At 38.0% G+C, this 19,552-nt stretch overlaps 1 protein-coding gene across 1 annotated transcript; it reads left to right on the forward strand.

Moving 5' to 3' along the window:
* Positions 1-1,797: 1,797 nt before the first annotated feature.
* Positions 1,798-17,570, forward strand: LOC106487882 (RNA exonuclease 1 homolog). Its single transcript, XM_067315944.1, has 16 exons — positions 1,798-2,778; positions 3,325-3,417; positions 3,963-4,158; positions 5,433-5,575; positions 5,974-6,045; positions 7,020-7,154; positions 8,467-8,563; positions 8,812-8,874; positions 9,331-9,477; positions 9,921-10,034; positions 10,617-10,690; positions 10,955-11,065; positions 11,334-11,449; positions 12,338-12,476; positions 13,445-13,565; positions 17,095-17,570. The coding sequence occupies exons 1-16, from the start codon at positions 1,798-1,800 to the stop codon at positions 17,181-17,183; spliced, it is 2,691 nt and encodes an 896-aa protein (XP_067172045.1). The 3' UTR covers positions 17,184-17,570.
* The last annotated feature ends 1,982 nt before the right edge of the window (positions 17,571-19,552 follow it).

Consider the following 19,552-nt stretch of genomic DNA (forward strand, 5'->3'; position numbering starts at 1 on the left):
GGGGCCCCGCCCCCTGCTCTCCCATTGGCCGGCGGGGGGGCGGGGCCGCGCGCGCCCTGCAATAGCGCTGGCGCCGGCGGCCGGTGGCCCGCGTGCGAGGAGGGGCGCGGCGTCGCCGTTGGCTCTCGCTTCCCTCGCGCGCTCGGCGGCCCGCGGCAGGGGGGATGCTCCGCCCCGCCGGCTACTTCCGGACCTTCCCCTGCCCCTTCGACGGCGCCGCGGGCGGCTGCCGGCGGCCGCACTGCCAGTACCGGCACAGGGAGGCGCGCAGGCTGGAGCCGCCGGCTGCCCCGCCGCCGCTCGCCGAGGCCCCTGCCGCGGGTGAGGGCGGCGGGGAGGCCGGCCCGTCCTCTCCCGGCCCCGCCGGCTTCTGCGTGGCGGTGGGCGGGGGCTGCCGCGCCGAGGGGGCTGGGCGCGGGGAGGCGGCTGGCGGGGCCGCCCCGCGCGGCGGGCTCCGCGGGCGGCGGCGTCCTTCGTGCCCTTTGGGATGGGGTTTCCCGTGGTTGAAATGAAGAGCTGTAGGGCTGCGCGCGAGGCCCAGAGAGTGGCGCAGCGAGGCGTGAGGTCGCCGCAGCCTTCCGCCGCGCTCTTGGAAAAGCCCCCCGGCTTGGCAAACGGCGTAGCGAAAACGCTTGACCTGTAAGCTGCTGTTTGCGGCTGGGGTGAGGCCGCGGGAAGCTGCGCTCTGCGGGGTTATTTAAGCCCCTTAGCGATAGAACAGCGTGAGCTACTGGCTCCTTACTGTTTTTGGTAGGAGTACGTTGCCTTTACCATCCTGATCTGTGACGGAAGTTGTGTATTACAGGTTGCTCTTAATCTTTGTAAGACGCTATAAAATTCCTTACAGGAATAGCTGTCTGCAAAGAGCCTGCTTACATGTCACCGAGTAACTGGTATTTTCTACTGAAACTTTGTTTAGCATGCCTCTGTCATGGTGCTCTTACTTCCCTCTTAGGAGTATGAGTAATGAGATTGGTAACTGACTTTTCTGGTGTTTCTTTTGTTATTTCTTGTATGACTTGTGTTTTCAGGCAACTGTAAGCTAGGCCCAATTAATGAGGAAGAAACAGCTTGATGAGGGGGCAGAGTACTAAAATGTCTTTAAAATGGGAACCATAAAACTTAGTAACACTAACAGCCTAAGTTAGTCGTCGTCGTCATCCCCCCCCCCAAAAAAAAAAAACAAAAAACTGCTTCTGAACTGGATTTGAAGAACATGTAAATATACCTGGCTTGAAATGTTTTAGGTATTTGTGGCAATGAGATTTGTAGTTGTTAATATAATTCATAATTTATTTTTTTCTCAGCTTAAATCTGTGGGCAGACTGCAATTTAGTATGACTGAACTTTTTAAGGTTGTACTTCTTTCATTTACAGAGGCATATGATTTGCAAAACTAGTAATAAAATAGCATTAGATTTGGTTAAGATTGAAGTTGAAGAACAGAAGGAACTCTCATAGTACAGTCCTTGAGATGAAATGATTAAAAACACTTTGACCTGTAAAAATGGTCTTAAGAAAAATAAGACACTTTCTCCTAATTAAGTCATTGTATGGTTTTTAGCATACAAATGTCATGTAGATTCAGTTTCTAAGTACTGGAATAATATTGGCTTTTTTTTTAACTTGAAAAATACATTGTCATGGATGTCCAACAACTTTCTTGAATATAACTTTCTAGTGAATTATTTTGCAGGTCTCCTTGTTTCTTCAATAAAGAAAGAGGATGAAAATGCTAAGCAGACATGTAAGGCAGAGGAAGTATTTCAATGTGAATATCAGGAGGGGAGTTCAAAGATGTCACCATTTAGGAGTAGATGTGGATCCACAAAGAGGTCAAGAAACTCTTCCACTGTGAAACTTGAAATAAAACTTCAAGAATCTGATGATGAATATGATCTTGTCATTGACGTGCCTCCACTCAGTGTTAATAAAAAGCCAAGAATAACTGGGAACTGTAAAAACTGTAATAAGGAAGAAAAACTGGCTGCTGTAATATGTGCAGAAAAACTGCATGCTAGTGATACAGCAAACATTCCGAAGTGTACAGTAGAAAAATCAGAGGAAATAGTCACTTTACAAAAGAATGGCGGAGATTTAAATACGTCTAAAAAACTAGATGATGTTTTTCCAGAAACTAATAAGATATATTTGCCTGATATGAACATCGAAATACCAAAGGTTTCAGATAATCTTAGGGAGAAAAGAAATGCCCTTGCTTATTCCAAGGAAAAACATACGTCTTCAGCTATTTGTTTTGAAGCAGATATGCAGAAGGACATTCTGAAACAAGAGAATACAGAAATTAATATGCTGGTTGAAGCATCTGTTCAGGGACATAGCACTAATGAAAACTGTCTGACTAGCAAAAGAGCAGCACAGTTTGTCTTGAACGCTGGCTACTCATCAAAAGATGAAACTGTATTAGGAGGAGATCATGAGGAAACAACAGTAAATACAGAGAAAATTCAGAGCATAGAAGAAAATAAAGGTAATGATATTCTAGAAGATATGAACCCTCATCTGACTGATTACTTAAATGTGGGCAAGGAGGCTTGCCATAATACAGGTCTGAACAAAAAGGGTAATAAAAAAAGTTTTGTTGAAACTGCATGTGCGAACAAAGAAAGTGAAATGACTGTATTTAATTCATCTTCTGAGGAAGTGGAATCTAGTGAGGGGGATACAGAGCTCTCGGAATCAGATGATCCTATAGAAGAGTGTCGGAGAATTTTCTATGAATTTGAAAGAGAAGCACAAAAGAAAGGTGATAAGCAGGTATTTTGTTTTCTTTTTTCTGCTTGCTTTTTTGTAAGCATATGAGGAAAGGAAACAATGTATAGCCAAGTTCAGGTACACTTTCCAAAGTATGTGTTAGTAAGTGTTAAGGATTTGAGCCTGTAGTACTAGCAGAGAAAGTTAAAAGGAACTGTTTATCTTTTTAGACTAGCATGATAATGGAAGATCTACATGTTTACTGAAGTAGGGAACTGCCCTGAATTGCTCACTGCTTTGGGGTTAGCATTCTTAGTCTTATGATAAGCAAAATCTTAGAGGTGGTTGCACATTTAGTAGTTCCCTGTTCCCTATTCCTCTCAAACAAATTTATGAACTTTGAAGCTTAGGCAGTGATATTCAGAGCTCTATGGCTGAACTGTTCTGAGTGTAGAATAACTGTCAGGTACAACAGAACTATAATTTTCCTGGTGAGTTTTTTGACTGTGAATGTCCTGACATGCTGGAGTGATTTGGTCATGAAAATATTACTAAAATCTAGAACTTAAATAATGGTTGGTCTAAATAGCCTATTCTTATTTTTAATAGGCCCTTGGAGGAAACGTGGATCTAGATTTATTAGAAACTAAAGTAAATGTTCCTGGACAAAAGAAAAGAATTGCACACACTGCAAAATTTGATGTGAGTTATAATCTTGTAATAGGCTGAGGTTTGACATAGCTCTATTTAGTATCAGTAGACTCGTGTTGATTTCAGGTTGGCTGAGGTTCTGTCTTGTAATCTAATTGTAAAAATATTTTGAAATGAATGAAAACAAATTCCTCATAACTGCTTCTGTTAAAAGTTGTTGCAAATATGTGATCCTGTAGTACTTAGAATTGGTTCCTGGCATAGGTGAAGTAAGCAGCTGCCTTGAGCTGCTGAAACTAATGAAGAGAGCCTTGAAAAGTCAGTTTGGAGTGCAGACTGATAGTATGAGCAAAGCAAAAGTGTTTCTTGCTCTTTTCTTAGACTACTTTAGGTGGCCATATTAATAACAGGCATATTTCTTTAAGCCTCTTACCCTTTCCAGTGCTCTTGCAGCTTTGTCCTTTCCTTCTCAAGGCGGCATGCTGAGCTGATAGCAGATTCAGTTTTAAGACGTAGTGTTAACTTTAACACCATCTTGCTGTGAGATAGAACTGCTTGAATATTAATTCATCTATTTTTGTGTGTATGCATTTCAGGTACATAACAAAAAAGAAATTGTGCCTTTCAGAGCATCTCTTCCACAACAGGGTGATAACGCAAGAATCCAACAAGAAACAGTGGAGTTCACAGCTGCTGGTAAAAATGAACAAGCTTTTTTTGCTACAACTTCTGGACAGAAGAAAACTATGTCTGAGTTGTCTACTACTGAAGTTCAAAGCATAGGACCAACGGGTATGACAACATGATCCATAGGTTTGACAAACTAAAGTTTGTTTGTGTCAGGTGTCTCTTGAATGCATTTCCTTCACTTTTATGGTGAATGTTAGCTGTGAGTCGAATGATGGTAGGCAGTTAGCTTGTGCAGATAGCCGTCATATCCAAATACAAGGTTATCTTTGAAGTATTTGGAAGCCCTAGTGGATTGGGGACAGGTACTTTGTGTTAAAATCTTTGAACGTGTACAGTTTGTGCCAAAATCCTGAAAAATACTTGTTATCTTGAAAGTCTTTGATACATGAATGGAAAGGATGGAAAAACAAAATTGAGACTTTTTGCTTTTAGCATGGGTATCAACTGTTAGGTTTAGTCTCAGGTGTTCAGGCTGACTGAAACAATGTGTCCATTGTCTCTTGAAAACTGTGTTCTTTTCTCTTTAAATTCTTTCATATGTGAAAAATCTTAGAATAGAAGTTATTTTCTCTATCTAACATTAGTTAAACAGTCATTCCCCTCTAACTGTTCTACTTTTTTAGCTTGCATTTATAATGGCAGTAATTTATCTAGTAACTAAACTCCTGTAAATACTACCATGTAGTTTTATTTGTGTTTTTATACAGATGCTGTAAAACCATTTTCACATTAAATTGAGTCATTCTGCCTCTGTATGCATTCTTTATGAATAAAAGTTAAAATGGACTAATGTATCTCCTGCAGTGTAGCAGTCTTGCTGTATGATAGATGCTGGTGCAAGTATGATTAAGTGCAATGAATGCAAGTCAAGTGCTGATACCCTGGCTCTAGAATCTTATGACAGTTTCTTTCTGAGGTCTGTAGTTTTCCTGACTTTCAAAAGTTAAACAATGCTTTAAAGCACTTACTGATTGAATTGGAAGGTGAAATTAAAAAGGTGTTTTTCATGATTTTTTCCCCTTTGCTAGCATGCTTTTGGGGGGGGGGCGGGGAGGATGGACAAATAATTGCTTAAAAATCATAGCCATTACAACTTAAAGATGGTCTTTAACTTGACTTGCACAGCTGCTTATTCTAATGTCTTTGAGCTGTTATATAATCTCCAAAACATTGGAGGACATTTTGCAGAAAATCATTTGCCAGAAGTGAAATCTTAATGTGTTTCTTAAGTTCAAGGTTTGCTTCCACAGTTTAGTTTACTTTTCCCTGCTTTACCAAAGTAGCTCTGAAGTATTCAAATTCCAGATTAATGGAATTTGAATGATAAAGTTTACTGCTAGGGATTAGGTTTAATCTGTATCTCTTGTTTGTTTCAGACTGTTTAAATTTGCTTGAAGTTCAGCCTGTTGAAACCAGCAGTAGTCAACTATGTGTACTACTGGAAGGAAATACTACAACAGCAGTGCCGTGCAGACTTTCTAATAGTTCGTTTAAAAGGATTGTTCCTGTGCCATGTAAGGTACTGTTGAGTTACTGCTGCAGAATTTGTAGATGTAGATGGCATATAGATGGGAGTAGAAGTGAGAAACTACTATTAATTTAAGACAGTATTAGATAGTAAGGACTTCAATAGTGTGATATACCAATATAACTTTTTAAAAATACCTATTTACTGTGTGTATTAAGCGTTATTTTCAAGTCAAAGCTACTTGTATGGTTTTGTAGCAAGTCATGCAGTAATATTCAAAGCTTTATTGATCTATTGGTAGAACTTCAGCTAGGGGCTTCTACCTGTTCTTCTCCATAATTGTTGCCCATTTACTAACAGCTGATGCATTTTTTTATGACAGAAATGATTTTTCAGTTTTGTAATTCATGAGAAATCACTTAAAACTCTTCTAACTTTGTTTTATGCAGTGTTTCTCAGTGACTGAACATTGTGCTGTCACTCCTTGTCAGGACCCCTACTTCCAGGCATCTCATCAAAAAGTAAGTGTTTTTGTTTGCAGCAGTTTCCTCAAAAGAACTTATACCCGGATCAAACAGCCTCAGGCCAATCAACACTTACGTATCAGAAAGAAAAAGGAGAAGTAACATAATCAGGAAGATGGCATAACTTGCCGTAGTGAGAGAGTGCATTTGTGTTATCCTCTGCATTTGGAGGGAGGGACAGGGGAAGAAAATCCTATTAATTCTGTAATTTTTTATTACTGTATTAGGGGATTCTCATCATTCTAATGGCAGCTAATGGCATTGCTTTTCTCTCTGACTAAATCAAGTTGCCATTAAAATTATACTTTTGTTTTCCTGCCTCTAGTAGCTACAGATATAAGCAACTTTGTAGATAAATTGTTAATCCAGGTGGTTGTGATGGGAGAATTAAGTACACCTTTTTTCCAAACAACTCCTACTTGCATGTTGGTTACTGTGCCTTAAACAGCAGCAGATAATGTTTGGATGAAAGGTTTTATTTGGCTTTAAAAGAAATATCCTTATAAATCATTTTCAAGGAACTTTTTTCAAAAAGTCAGTGTAGTTTGTTTTGGTTTGTTAACACAAACTTTGCACTGTTTTTTTTGAGTGGCGCAGTATCAGATAGGTTCTACTCATAAAAATGACTTGAGGCTTTTTTTATAAAGCAGAGGGTAGTGAAGATTTCTTGGGTAGAATAAATTACAAGATTTGCTTTCTAATTAAAACTGTGAGATGTTATGGCTTAGTTCTGATTATAGATATTGTACATTTTTCTAGAATAGGAAGTCTGGATTACTTCATGCTTTATATTTCAAATATGAGACTTCTTGTTTCCTGCATGGGTTACTACATGCCCCATTAAAGTTGAAACTAGGTTGTGACAATGATAAGCATCACCCTCTTTCCCTTTGTACACAAGGACATGTATAAACTGTTCAGTTCTTAGGGTTGTTTTTTGCTGCATGTTGACTAGATACTTTTTTTTTAAGGTTTCTACTGGAAAAAGGCCTTCCATTCCAGAATCAGGATCCAAAGTAGCACATGACATAAGACAGCGATATTTCAGTTTCTTTCTTGAAGAATACTTCAAAATTTGTAGCACAGTGAATGAAGCTATTGACAAGGTTTGCAATGTTTGGAAGTGTTATAGGTCTTTACAGTTCCTCCTCTTAATTCATTAAGTCAGTAGGTCTTATCTTGCACAGGGTGGTGGTATTTTTTTTTTAAAAAGGCAAACATTTCAGCCTTTCAGCAAGCAGAAGTTAAAATATACTGGGTCTAATGCTTTTTCCATTCTTATCAATGATTTCCAGTTTTCCCAAAATAAAAACTTTTGTCTTTAGCGCTACTGATTATCTTCTAAGATGACATGAACCTTAAGTAGGAAAACAGAAGAGCTTTCTTTTAAAGTATGAAAGTAGAAAATAAAAATCTTCATGTGACTATGGAAGGTTTCCTGGAATGTAAATATAACTTCAAGGCCTGTAATCACCTGTTCAGGGCAGGAAGAAACATGTTCTTGAAAAGCCATAAAACTCTCAATCATTTTGATCTTGTATTAACTGTTTACACAACATCAAGCAGTACTCAAATTTATAACCAACAGATACAGGCTGCTGGCACATAACCTTCAGATGATCTGAATTTCTTGCATGCTGGAAATTGAAAGGTTTTATGAAGGTGTCCTGATAAGACTGTGTGTATGTTTAATTACACCTGAAATAAAAAACTTCTAAAACATTAGATGTTACTGCTCTACCATTTATTCTGCATTCCCTATATTATGCAGCATATCTTGGTATGGTTGCCTTTTCATTCCCACAAAATAATGTTTCTTTTATCTTTGCTGTAACTTCCCAATATTATCTCTCAGCTTTCCATCTTCTTTTCTTCTGCTCTTTGGACTTGCAGATTGTAGCTGCTGTAGTGATTCTGTTAGAAGGCACTGTTTATAGCTGAAATGGGCTTATCATCTGTTAACTATATAGATAGTAAAGAGTGAAATAAAACCAGGAAAGAGCCTTTTTTTTTCTCCTTCCCCCAAAAGATTAATAAACTATATTCCTTAGTTCCAGTGTGGTGGTTTTCTTCATAGTTGCACAGCTGGTGGAACTTCATTTCATCTCTCTCTCTTACAACTCTGCAAAAGGAAAGTTACATTTCTAGGTCAGGAAGTACTGTAATAATGCTGGGTAGGATTTAAATTCTGATTGGCACATTTATCTTCCATGCAAGTCTGACTTTTCCTTCATAGGTGCTTAAATTGTCTTTCTAGGTGACTCTGACTCATTCACCTTGCTTAGTGTCTTGTGTTGCACTTTGGATTTGGGGTACTACTTAAACATGTCTCCACCTCTAGGTTCAAAATCTGAGATTCTAAATGTTGGGGTTGATAAAAACATACAGTACTACACTAACTTTTTTTTTTTAATATAGGCCCTGATAGAAGAAAAATCCATTTATGATCGTTGTGGCAGTAAAAACATGTACCTGAATATTGCTGTGAAGACCCTCAAAAAGCTGAGGGATCATGGTAGTCTTTCTTTCAATAAAGTTTTTTAAATGAGTTGCATGTGCAGAAATCAGAATGAGGGAGGAATGGTCTAATAAGAATTACTTAGTTTTACTTCACTAAAGATACTTCTGCATATTTACATTTCTGCAGAAGAATTTATCACTTGAAAGAAATATTGATGTTTTAATTCTATATATCTGCTTAGAACTTCAACAGGAAATCAGAACGTAAGAAGATATGGTAAAAATATGTTTTCCTGCTTTCAGGTCAGCTTAGTGACGGCAAATCTATGAGTGGAACTGGATCCATGAAGTCAGAGGAGAAGAATGGTAAGGGAGAAGGAAGATGTCAGTTCTCCACTTCAGCATATAACTGGGTTTATTTTACCATGAAAATGTTACCCTGCTTTTGGTAAAGTTTTATGTATTAGCCATAAGTAATTAGTGAAGGGTGCAACACAATCTGCTGCTTATATCTGAAGATTCATTCTTCTAACTTAGGGAAAAAATGTTGAACTTCTGTTTGAAAAGAGCAAGTTTTTAGTATTACGTGTGAAGCCTTTGTGGAATGACTGAGAATTCAACATTGTGCAGTTTCTTAGTTATGAGCAATGCTTCACTTCTGATCACTTCTAATTGTGCTGAGAGATGAACTTACAACTTTGGCTTGTAAACCATGGTATACATCAAGATTTCAGTTTCATTTTATTTTGGAAGTACTAGGATATTTAAGTGTTGCTTAAATTTGGTCTAATATTCATTAAGAATGGAAATTTCTTTATTTAGATCTTACAGGTGCTGCTCTGTACGAACTTTTAAAAGACTATCTGCTGACTAAGGAACAACTGAATGAAAATAACTTCCCTCGACCAAATCCTGAAAAAAATGGTAGTGCTATATTTAATGGGATTATAAAAAAAGCTGTATGTGATGGTAAGTGAAACTGTCTACTAGATTATAACAAACTTGAACCTGACTCAGTGGTTACACAGGAAAGTAAAATATGCAGATAACAAAATATACCTTGCAGTAGTGTTCTATATTTAGCTGTTGGACTGCAAGTGAATTCTCAAGCTTTCATTACTAAACCATGAAGTTTCACAAGTATTTTATTCACTAATTGTTGTTATAACAGAATGATGGAAGAAACTTCAGATAAGCTTGATTTTTCTTACTGCACTAGAATGGAACTTTATCTTTTCCCATGCTTGGCTAGTCTTGGGAAACTATACTTACATATCGTTGCTCCACTCTAGCAAATTGCTATACATGTAACTTTTATTTCACCTGTAAGGAATAAATAATTTCACCTGTTCAGCATGTTTGAACTTTTTGACAAGGCAGCTAGGAAATATACTTCATTATCTTTTTTTCAGCTTTCAGAAGAGTGTGCTGTAGGTGTGGCAAAGTATACACAGTTACTTCATCAGGAAAACATGCACGTAAAGAAGAATGCAATTACCATTCTGGTAGAGTATTAGAACAAAAAGGCAAGTATCATTGGTATTTAGTCTTTGTGGAAGCCATTATAAGTCGTAACATCTGTTATTAAAAGTGAACATGATCAGAGTATGAAACTTCTTTTGCACAAGGCTCAACTGAGATAAGTTTGCTATTCTCTTGGGAACATTGCTATCCATGAAGTCATTTTTCTCTGCATATGCTTTACCTTTGAGGAGCTTGGCATTAATGAAACCCTGTGGGAAGAAGGTAGAAAAGTATTCACTACGTGGTCTTGCATGAACTTCTAAATGAGCTTTGTCATCTTTTCTGAGAGACTCCTCAAATACTTGGAGGCTACACTAAATAGATACATAAGGAGAACCTCCTTCTATGTACTACAGATCTATCTCCCATTCTTTGATAAGAAACCTGATCTGGGGAGGGAATGATGTACAGTTTGTCTTGTCATGGCTGGGACCAAACTGTATTCCAAATTGCCTCTTTCCATAGTGCACTCTCAGGAGAAAGTGGAAAAAGAAGCTTGAGAGAAGGAGCAAGGCTGCTACTTGCTTTCCATATTGCCAGTTCCTGCAAAAACTGCTCACTTTTCAACTTCTCTTTTTTGGCAGTTCCAGGTGGTTTGGAAAAACGCTATAACTGTTGTGAGGGAATAGTTGGATCTGCTGGGTGTCAGGTTGCAAAGGTATGATAATGCTCTGAGGGCTTAATGCAATATTTTGGTTTTGCTTTTTGTGTCCATTTGACTTGGAGCTGAGTCAGCTTTCTGCAAACAGTTGGGTAAAATCCTTTTAGGTTCCTTACTAGGGCTTAGTAAATTACATGGCAAATACTGATCAAGAAATATTCTATATATGCTCCTTAGTCTGTTAAAGAAACAAATTGTCTGGCAATTTGGGTAAGATATATTTAGCAAACTTGCTTTTTAATACTAATGGAAACTTTGCAGCTTCATGTTCATGATGGGAGAAGGGAAAACCTGGAAGGCTTCATGAAGACATTTATTAAATCACCTCCTTTTGATGGAAACTATGGTGTATATGCTCTGGACTGCGAGATGGTATGAGTAACTTAGTTTGATTCAGTTAACTATGTTGCCGCTTATGAGACGGTTTCCTGGGTGCTGCAGTTTGTGGCACTCGTGACTCTGAGAGGCATGCAGAACTCTGACAAGTCATTAAGTGACTAGACTTCAGTGCTGAGTCTGTAGTGAGCAAAGTTATTTGGATTTTTTGAGTTGGCAGCCAATTCTGCTCTCTATACAACTTATACCATAAGGAAAAAGCATTGCTGTATAAACACTTGTTAAGTTTACTTTTTTCTCCTAGTGTTACACAACACAAGGCTTGGAGCTTACTAGAGTGACAGTGGTTGATTCTAAGCTGCAGGTTGTCTATGATTCATTTGTTAAACCTGATGGTGAAGTCATAGACTACAATATGAGGTATGTGTATTATTAATCAGTCTATAATACTTCAAGATTAGACTTGATAAATTAACTGATAACTATATAAAAAGGAACCTACTTCTCTAAAATGTCTGTTTCTAGTAACATAATGTGGAGATCCTCAGTCATGAATGAGTCTTTCATTCTGATAAATGCAATTAAGAAGGATTTTTCTCTTCAAAACATTTCATCTTTTCAACATTTGAAAAATTTTTTTTAAAGAAAGCAGAAAAAAGTCAAGTTGAACCTACCAGAACTTGCTAAATTTCCTAAAAGTAAGAGCAAATGCAAATATTGTCTGTAAATGTACTCCCACTGAAAAGCAGAATAGTCATAAGCCATGCATTGAGACCATCAGATTTTTAATTTTTTGTCTGTACAGTTTAACAAGATTTGACTGGATTTAGTGCAGATCACTTGTGGACAGTATTCCTACTTGGTTTTTATCTGAGATCAGTTATTTGGAAGAAACATTTTATACTTCTGTCAGTTCTTGAAGCCTTGCAACTGCCTGTAGATGAAATGCAGCTTTTGAGCCTCACTGTAAAAAGTTAGAGGAAAACCAGCATAATGCATGCCTGCTTCTTCAGTGAGATTTGTTTGCTTAGAGCTCTCTCTTTGGTCCACACTTACAAAGACAAGTTAAATTGCTTGTAGTGATAGAGCTAAGTTAATTTAAGGTCACCTAACTTAGTTCATCTTAAATCATCTAGGAGAAGAAAAAAATAAAAATATGCCTTGTGGTCTGATTAACTTCAACACTGTGTGATTTCAAAGCTGGCCAGGGTCAGCTTAGCTATTGGGGAAATGACTGCTATAGATCTTGTTCTTCAAGGTATTTCTTTCCCTTCTCAGTTGGTGAAACTGTTCAAAATCTGTCCTTAGATTCTCTGGAGTAACAGAGGATGATCTGAAGAATACCACAACATCTCTTCGGGATGTACAGGCAATACTGCTGAACTTGTTCAGTGCAGATACAATTTTAATTGGACACAGCTTAGAAAATGATTTATTTGCTCTCAAGGTAAAATATACAGGTTTTAATTGTTTGAAGCAAATTCTAAGAGGTAGTTACTTGTAATATTACTGTCATCTAACAAATCTTGAAAGGGAATGATGAAGATGTAAAATATAGTTGACTTGTTAAACGGTAGCTGTGTTAAAAGTAATATCTTATTCAATTCAGGTAAGGAAGAGATGTATATGTAAACACAGTACAGTAAAGACTTTGAGGTTTGGGCTTTCTACTTTGCTGTTTTGTGCTTCTAGCCAGGCAACCGTACATCACCATTGAATAATATTATCCTTATTACTGGCTTGGTAAAAGCCTAGAACTCTGTTCCTTTTGGTCTCACTGAACTCATGACCGCAAATGTTTCAGTTGGTGAAGATTCAGGTAATGTTGATGTTCTCAGAATCTATGTAAACAATTGTGCTGCCAATGAAGTATTCACCTTAGTCCCAGAAATGTGAATTATGCAACGACCTATCAATGGCAGCAGTATTCCATGAGGGAGATAACCATCTGCAGACTTCTCATAGTCTTATTACTGATGAAGCAGGAATTTAGCCTGAACAAGATTCCTATTATAGCTTTAACAGGATGAATAGGCTTATAGCCAGATAGCCTTAACAGGATGAATTTTTCTTTTGTAACTTCCATAAAAACAGTATGGTATTAGCTGCCTATCTGAAAATAGTTAGTAATGTTCATTCTGTATATACAACTAGTGAATAAATATTAATGCAGTGTACAGAAATCACTACAGAACATATTTTTTCTACAGTTTTTGCCCAAGAGTTTGTCATTCTATAATGAACAGAAGAACAGAGGATAGATAGCATAGTGTGTATGGCTCAGGGATAAACTTGAGAATATTCCGCAGAAAGGAAAGGGTTTAGATGCTGGCTGGGATTTCTCTAATAAATAGAAGCAGATGAAAGACTATAACTGGATGTGTAATCATTAATGCGGTCTTTGCTCTTTTCCAGCTAATTCATGACACGATAGTGGACACATCAGTAATGTTTCCTCATCGGCTAGGTTTGCCTCATAAAAGAGCGCTTAAAAGTCTAATGGCTGACTACCTCAGGAAAATTAGTCAAGATGATGGTAAGAGCCCAGGTTCTTATTAAGCAATAAGTATGTTGTATCATGAAATGGGAGACAGGAATAATGTAGGAAACTGCAGATGTGGTAATACACTTGCTCATATTTAAGTCTTTGTCTTGGATACCATTATTTCAACAGTATAGTAAATGTAGAGAACATACTGTGAGAGTAAGATGATTGACTTGTCAAAGTGGTCACCATCTAAAAGTGTTCCAGTTACCTTCCTGTGTAGAAGGGGCATTCTCAAAATTCTAAAGATAGTATGACGAGGCTAATTTTTATTTCTGATTCACTTGCTAGCTAGTACTGATACAAGAGCTCTTCAGTTCAAGTCTTGGTTTTCAATAGTAAAATCACAGTAAATTTCTTGGTTGGCTTTCACAGAATCACAGAATGGTTGAGGTTGGAAGGGACCTCTGGAGATCATCTAGTCCAACCCCCCTGCTCAAGCAGGGTCACCTAGAGCAGGTTGCCCAGGATTGTGTCCAGATGGCCTTTGAATCTCTCCAAGGATGGAGACTCTACAACCTCTCTGGGCAACCTATTCCAGTGCTCAGTCACCCTCAAAGACAAATCAATGAATCTGTTCTACAGTGTGCATTTCATAATTAAACAGTACATTTAACAGATGTATTTTGGATTGACCATTTCATTCTAAATACCTGTTTTTATTCTGATTTCAGATACTCAGTGTAATTTACTTTAATAAACTGGCAGGTGCACACTTGTTCTTAATTTTTCTCCAGAAGGCTTCACTGACAATCTATTTGCTAATGAGACTTCATTGCACAGCGTTGAGCAAAACTGGATGGCATTTGATATCCAATGAAATAACTGGGTGCTGCACTTCAAAGCTCATAATATCCTCTGACTTCCCTTGCTCTGACAATCTGATACATAGCATAGTGTGGGGAGCAGGGGGGCAGGGAGTGTCAAAGATATTTCTACAAGCTCTGCCTTTAGTAAACTTTTCTGGTTTAGTTCAGATTTAATCTTTGACCACTAATGAGCTACATCCCCAACTTGAAATGGCAGCTACGCAGCTCTACAGTCTAAAAAAAAAAAAAAAAAAAAAAAAGTGGTGGGGGGGAATGTGACACATGACTTCCATTCCCTGGGTTTACATTGGTTTGTGCTGCTTCTTTGTGTTGCGTAAGAGAAGGGTAATAGCGTTTAAGTTTGGATTTGCTTTATTCATAAACCTACGGTTAATAGAATGAAACATCCTTCACTGTCACAGTGTTAGGCTTGTGGTGATTTAACTTGCTCTGAATTTAATTGACTGCCGGTTTTTCTTGACTATCTGAAAGCAACAAAAATGAATCACTGGGAAGGGATTTTAAAGGGTCTCAGCTCAAGGATTTTTGAAGTCCAAGATACAAGAGCTGCACTTGTTCAGATATTTTGATTTACAGTATATCAAGTAGTTGATTTGAATCAAAAACCAAATAACACATAAAGTTAGAAAACTAAGGTTTTAATAATTGAGCCTTGCCAAACAGCTGACTGCATGAAAAGCCTAACTTATACAGGGACTGTCATACTTCCTTGCACAGTTAAAACTGGTAGCTAAAGGGTTAAATGGCAAGGTGGAGCACTATTCACATGTGGTGAAGTGAGTGAGAATTGCAGCCTTCTTTGAGGAAAGATAGTGAAGGTGAAAAGGGAAAGGCAGAATTGTCTTTGTTTTGTTTTATCCTAATGACAAGTAAACTAGTTGCTACCTGGTTTTTGTCAACTGTCCTATTACAGTTCTTAAACTACATTTAGGAGACAAAGCTAGACAAAACTAGAACCTGCAAGGTCATTATCAGCTGTCTTCTGATTCTGGAAACAGGCGAACTTAGGAACTGTTCCACTTCAGTCATAAGCTATGAACTCCTCAGCTAACTTTCACAGTGGTGGTTTTTTTTGTTTTGTTTTGCCTTTTGGGTGGTTTTTTGGTGAGGGTTTTTTTTTTTGGTCCAGTCTAAATAGATTCTGTATGGTACAGCCTCTATTGCAGGAACAGTTTTTACAAAGCCTACCAGTGAAGGTATTCATGTAATACATTTGTGCTGTGCCAGCCTGAATTGCACCTACTTGTCTTTAAACATTTGAAGATCTTTTGCTTCTGAATCTATGCTACCTACAAAAAAATGCCTTTGAATCATTAACATTTAAGTTTTACAAGAGAAAGCTGAAAGCTTTTACTTCTGTTGTGATAGTGCTTAGGTTCTTTGCTTCTTTGGAGAATGAAACATCTTAATTAAATCTAATATAAGAATTATTTTTCCCTATGATCAATTAGTGTTACATGTTGTTATTGTAGTTCTTTTTGTTTGTTTGTTTTTCCTCTGAAGCAGTTGTGACTTTTTCTTTGGATGAGAAATACATGCAGACCTATAATGCTAGGAAGCCTTTCCTTTTGCTTTTTGAGCCACTTGTTAAAAACATAAAATGGAGAGGGAATTTTGACACCTTCAGATGAAAATGCTGAACTGGATTTTTCTTCTGCAGCTATCTTGGCTTCTGAGTAACTAGCCTCTGTCCCAAACCTGATCATCTGAGATGTCCCTCTATTAAAACTTCTCCTACATTCAGAATGATATCTGAGTGAACAAAAACTAAACCATATAGGATTTAATTTCCTTTGATTAGCTCATTTAGAATTTAATGAGGTGTACAAATTCACATATGTCAGTGTGAAACAAATCCTTCTTCATGTAGAAGGAGACAACTGAATACATTAAGACAGTTCTCTACCTATCCTAGAATTGCTAGGAGAGACACATTGTGCAGCCATGGCTTTCAGTAGGGAGTGCTCAACTTTCAGTAGTTTTTCCTGTCAGCCAGCACTTTCTGAGCTTGACTTTCTGTTAGGAAGGGTCTCCTGATGCCTGCGTTTACTGCCAATTAATGAGAACTGTATGCATTTGTTATTTGGATGACTGCCGTTGTGTTTCAGAAAACATACATGAAAATCTTTCCATTGTTTATCCAGTAATTACAGGAATTGGATAAAGCATGTGTATACTTGTAACTGCAAGTCATTGACTTACTAAATTTTGGCTAAACCTATTATAAAAATGTATATCATACATAATTTAAATCTTTTAACTCCATTCTGTTGGAATTTTGTGGAGTATTTCAGAAGATCTTTGTCCTTAACTAAAGTTAGAAATTTATTGTCTAGTTGCAGTACCAGTTTTTCTTTAGTTACTCTTCCAACTTCTGATTTGAAAGTGCACAGTTTGGATGAGAGGTTGGCTTTCCAAAGCCAGTTATTTTGGCTAGCCTAATCCAGGCTCGACTGTATATTGAAGCAGGATGTAGTGGAAAGTACAATACTACCAGACAATATTGGACCGTTAGAAGTATAGTGCTATTATGTTGAATCCTGGTAGCAAGAATTTGTACCAAAAACTGGCTGAATACAAAGTATTGTCTTAAGATGTGCAACAGTTCTTCAGCTTCTTAATGAAGAGCACTGCATTTCTTTTATAAAGAAATATATAATCTAACACTTAATGTTTTTTGTTCTTCCTAGTTGATGGTCATAATTCCAGTGAAGATGCAATTGCTTGTATGGAACTAACGCTTTGGAAGGTCAAGGAAGATAAAGGGAGAAAATGGTGACTATTATGGCTTTGGAGGAGCAGAAGGGGAAAAACAATGTTGTTTTGGCTCACTGTTCTTTAATGCTTCAGTACCAATCATTTTTCTGATGTCCAGTGTTGGCCAAGGATGCTTTAATGAGAAAATCTGATTATATCCACTTCTAAAACTTAAAAGGCACAGGAAGGAGAAAATATGAATGCACTAAATACAAGTAAGCTACATTGAATAAATTCTTGTGTTAAATAGCAAGCCTGTGCTGTTTTGTTAAAATAATAATGTTTCTGTAATCATCCTTACTACTCTGTGTAGCTGAAAACTAGCAATTGCAAGAAGTGAAAGTACTAATTATTTTAACTTCTGGATATAACTTTGGTTTTGTGTCAGGTTTGTTCGGCATCTGTGAAATAAAATTCAAGAGCTCTAGTTTCTGCTATGTGAAAGTAGGGTTTAAGATGAATGCTCTCTTTTTCCCTTTCCCTTCCCATTCCTCTCCACCTCTCCTTGATCTGCTTCCAGAGGAGAGAGAAGGAACTCTGTCACTTTTAACAAACTGCTATGCTGATTGATACAAAAAGACCTAACAGCGTTAGTGTGACCTCTTCCAGAGCAGAATAAGCTGGTCTCTTTTAAATAGTTCATGCCTACAGGAAGTTTTTAAATAATGAAAAAGCAGTGAGCTTTGCTGGCTTTGTTCACTGTAATCAAAGATAAGGGCTCCCACAAAGTACAATTTTTCAGGAAGAAAATGTGCTCACTGCTTCAACTAAATTTGACTATTCTCCAAGATATAATTCCCTGCCTCCCACAAAGGATATGCTGAAGCATGTGCTACCTTCAGAAAGGGAAGTAAGTCAAGGATTTAAAAAGTCTGTTTTTTTGGTCACTTATTTTTCTGGGAAGGGAATAGAGGCTCTGAGATGAAATTACACTTTGCATTGATTCTTCAAAGACTTTTGAAGAGTGGTAATGGAGGGAAAGAACACAGAGGTGTTACCAGAAAACATGATAGCAGGTTTGCTTGATTTGAGGCCTTTCACTTATAGCTTGGAGCAGCTTGGCTTCTTTGTTGGAACTGCTGTTTAGTCAGAATTCCTCTGTGTTGAGCCAGTCGCCTTTCATATGCTAATGGCTGATTAATATGTGGCTTGGGGAAAGAAATGGGGGAGCTGGGAGCAGGGAATGCCATGTATACCAAGATAGGAAGAGAGTTAATAGCAAGAGGGAAAACTTGTGTTTGACCACAGTTGAAATATGCCCTTGTAATTTGATTACTTGTGCTTTCTACCTGGGCTTCTGCTTATTTTCTGTTTCACCACACCTCATCTTCCAGAGATCACAGGATCATCAAATTGCTGAGGCTGGCAGGCACCTCTGGAGATCATCTTGTCCAACCCCCTGCTCAGAGCAGGGTGAGCTAAAGCAGGTTGCCCAGGATCATGTCTAGTCAGGTTTTGATCATCTCCAAGGATGGAGACTCTTCAACCTTTCTGGGCAACCTGTTGCAGTACTCAACCACCCTCACAGGAAAAAAAGGTTTTCTTATGTTTAAATGGAATTTTCTGTACTTCAGTTTGTGCCCGTTGCTTCTTGTCCTGTCACAGGGTACTGTCTGGTCTATCTTTCTTATTCCCTTTCATCAGGTATTTATACGCAGTTTGAAAAGACATGGGTAATGATCAGCATTTTATATTTTTGTTTCAGCAAATGCCTGACCATTATATTTTGGGTGGTTGAGAGGGGCTGTGTTTGACTTTAAGACAAGGTCTACAGAGATATAGAAATTGAATATGTCCACCATTTGAGATGAAGTATACGCTCCCTTTTGGGTTACTGGGGAGTGTGAGAAGTGCAGGCAGTAAGTGGATTAGTTGAATTCAAATTGCCCCAAGGTGTTTGTCTTGCATTTCAGCCAGTCCATGAGGGTAAAGGTGCTCGTTTGACCTTTTGTTACCACTGCTCTCAAACTGGTGCCTAGTGACCTTGTGTTACACTAGTAAGCGATGTCTGTTCTCATTTGATGTCGTAGCTTTCCTGCCAAGCATAATGTGTGCCTCTGGCTCCTGAGGTTTACTTTAATTCTTGGAAGTGTTAAGGATCTGTGTTTTATCTCACTGTGCTCTGACTTTTGAACAAAGTTGAGGATGGGCAAGGAGAAGATTTGGGGAAGAAGTTGTTTTTTTGGGAGAGGGGGCGGCTTTGGTTTTTCCTTTTAAAAACTTCACTTTTCTGATCGGGGTCTTGTCATTTGTTTTTAAAACGCTATTAACACTTGACTGTAAGTGGTTACCTACCTGTTCTGTAACACATACTCCTGAAAGTGTGGCCAACTCCACTTGTCTGAAACCACTGTCCTCACTCCTAAACATATACTGATCCTGAGCATGAGT

This window comes from Apteryx mantelli, chromosome Z (genome assembly GCF_036417845.1).
Source record: "Apteryx mantelli isolate bAptMan1 chromosome Z, bAptMan1.hap1, whole genome shotgun sequence".
In the NCBI taxonomy this organism is placed as follows: domain Eukaryota; kingdom Metazoa; phylum Chordata; class Aves; order Apterygiformes; family Apterygidae; genus Apteryx; species Apteryx mantelli.

Excerpts from the sequence above, each read along its gene's own strand:
- LOC106487882 (XM_067315944.1), top strand. The coding sequence starts at position 1,798 with ATGTCACCATTTAGGAGTAGATGTGGATCCACAAAGAGGTCAAGAAAC. Across the intron at positions 8,564-8,811 it reads CAAAAAGCTGAGGGATCATG|GTCAGCTTAGTGACGGCAAA; the intron begins GTAGTCTTTCTT and ends TCCTGCTTTCAG. Across the intron at positions 12,477-13,444 it reads ATGATTTATTTGCTCTCAAG|CTAATTCATGACACGATAGT; the intron begins GTAAAATATACA and ends GCTCTTTTCCAG.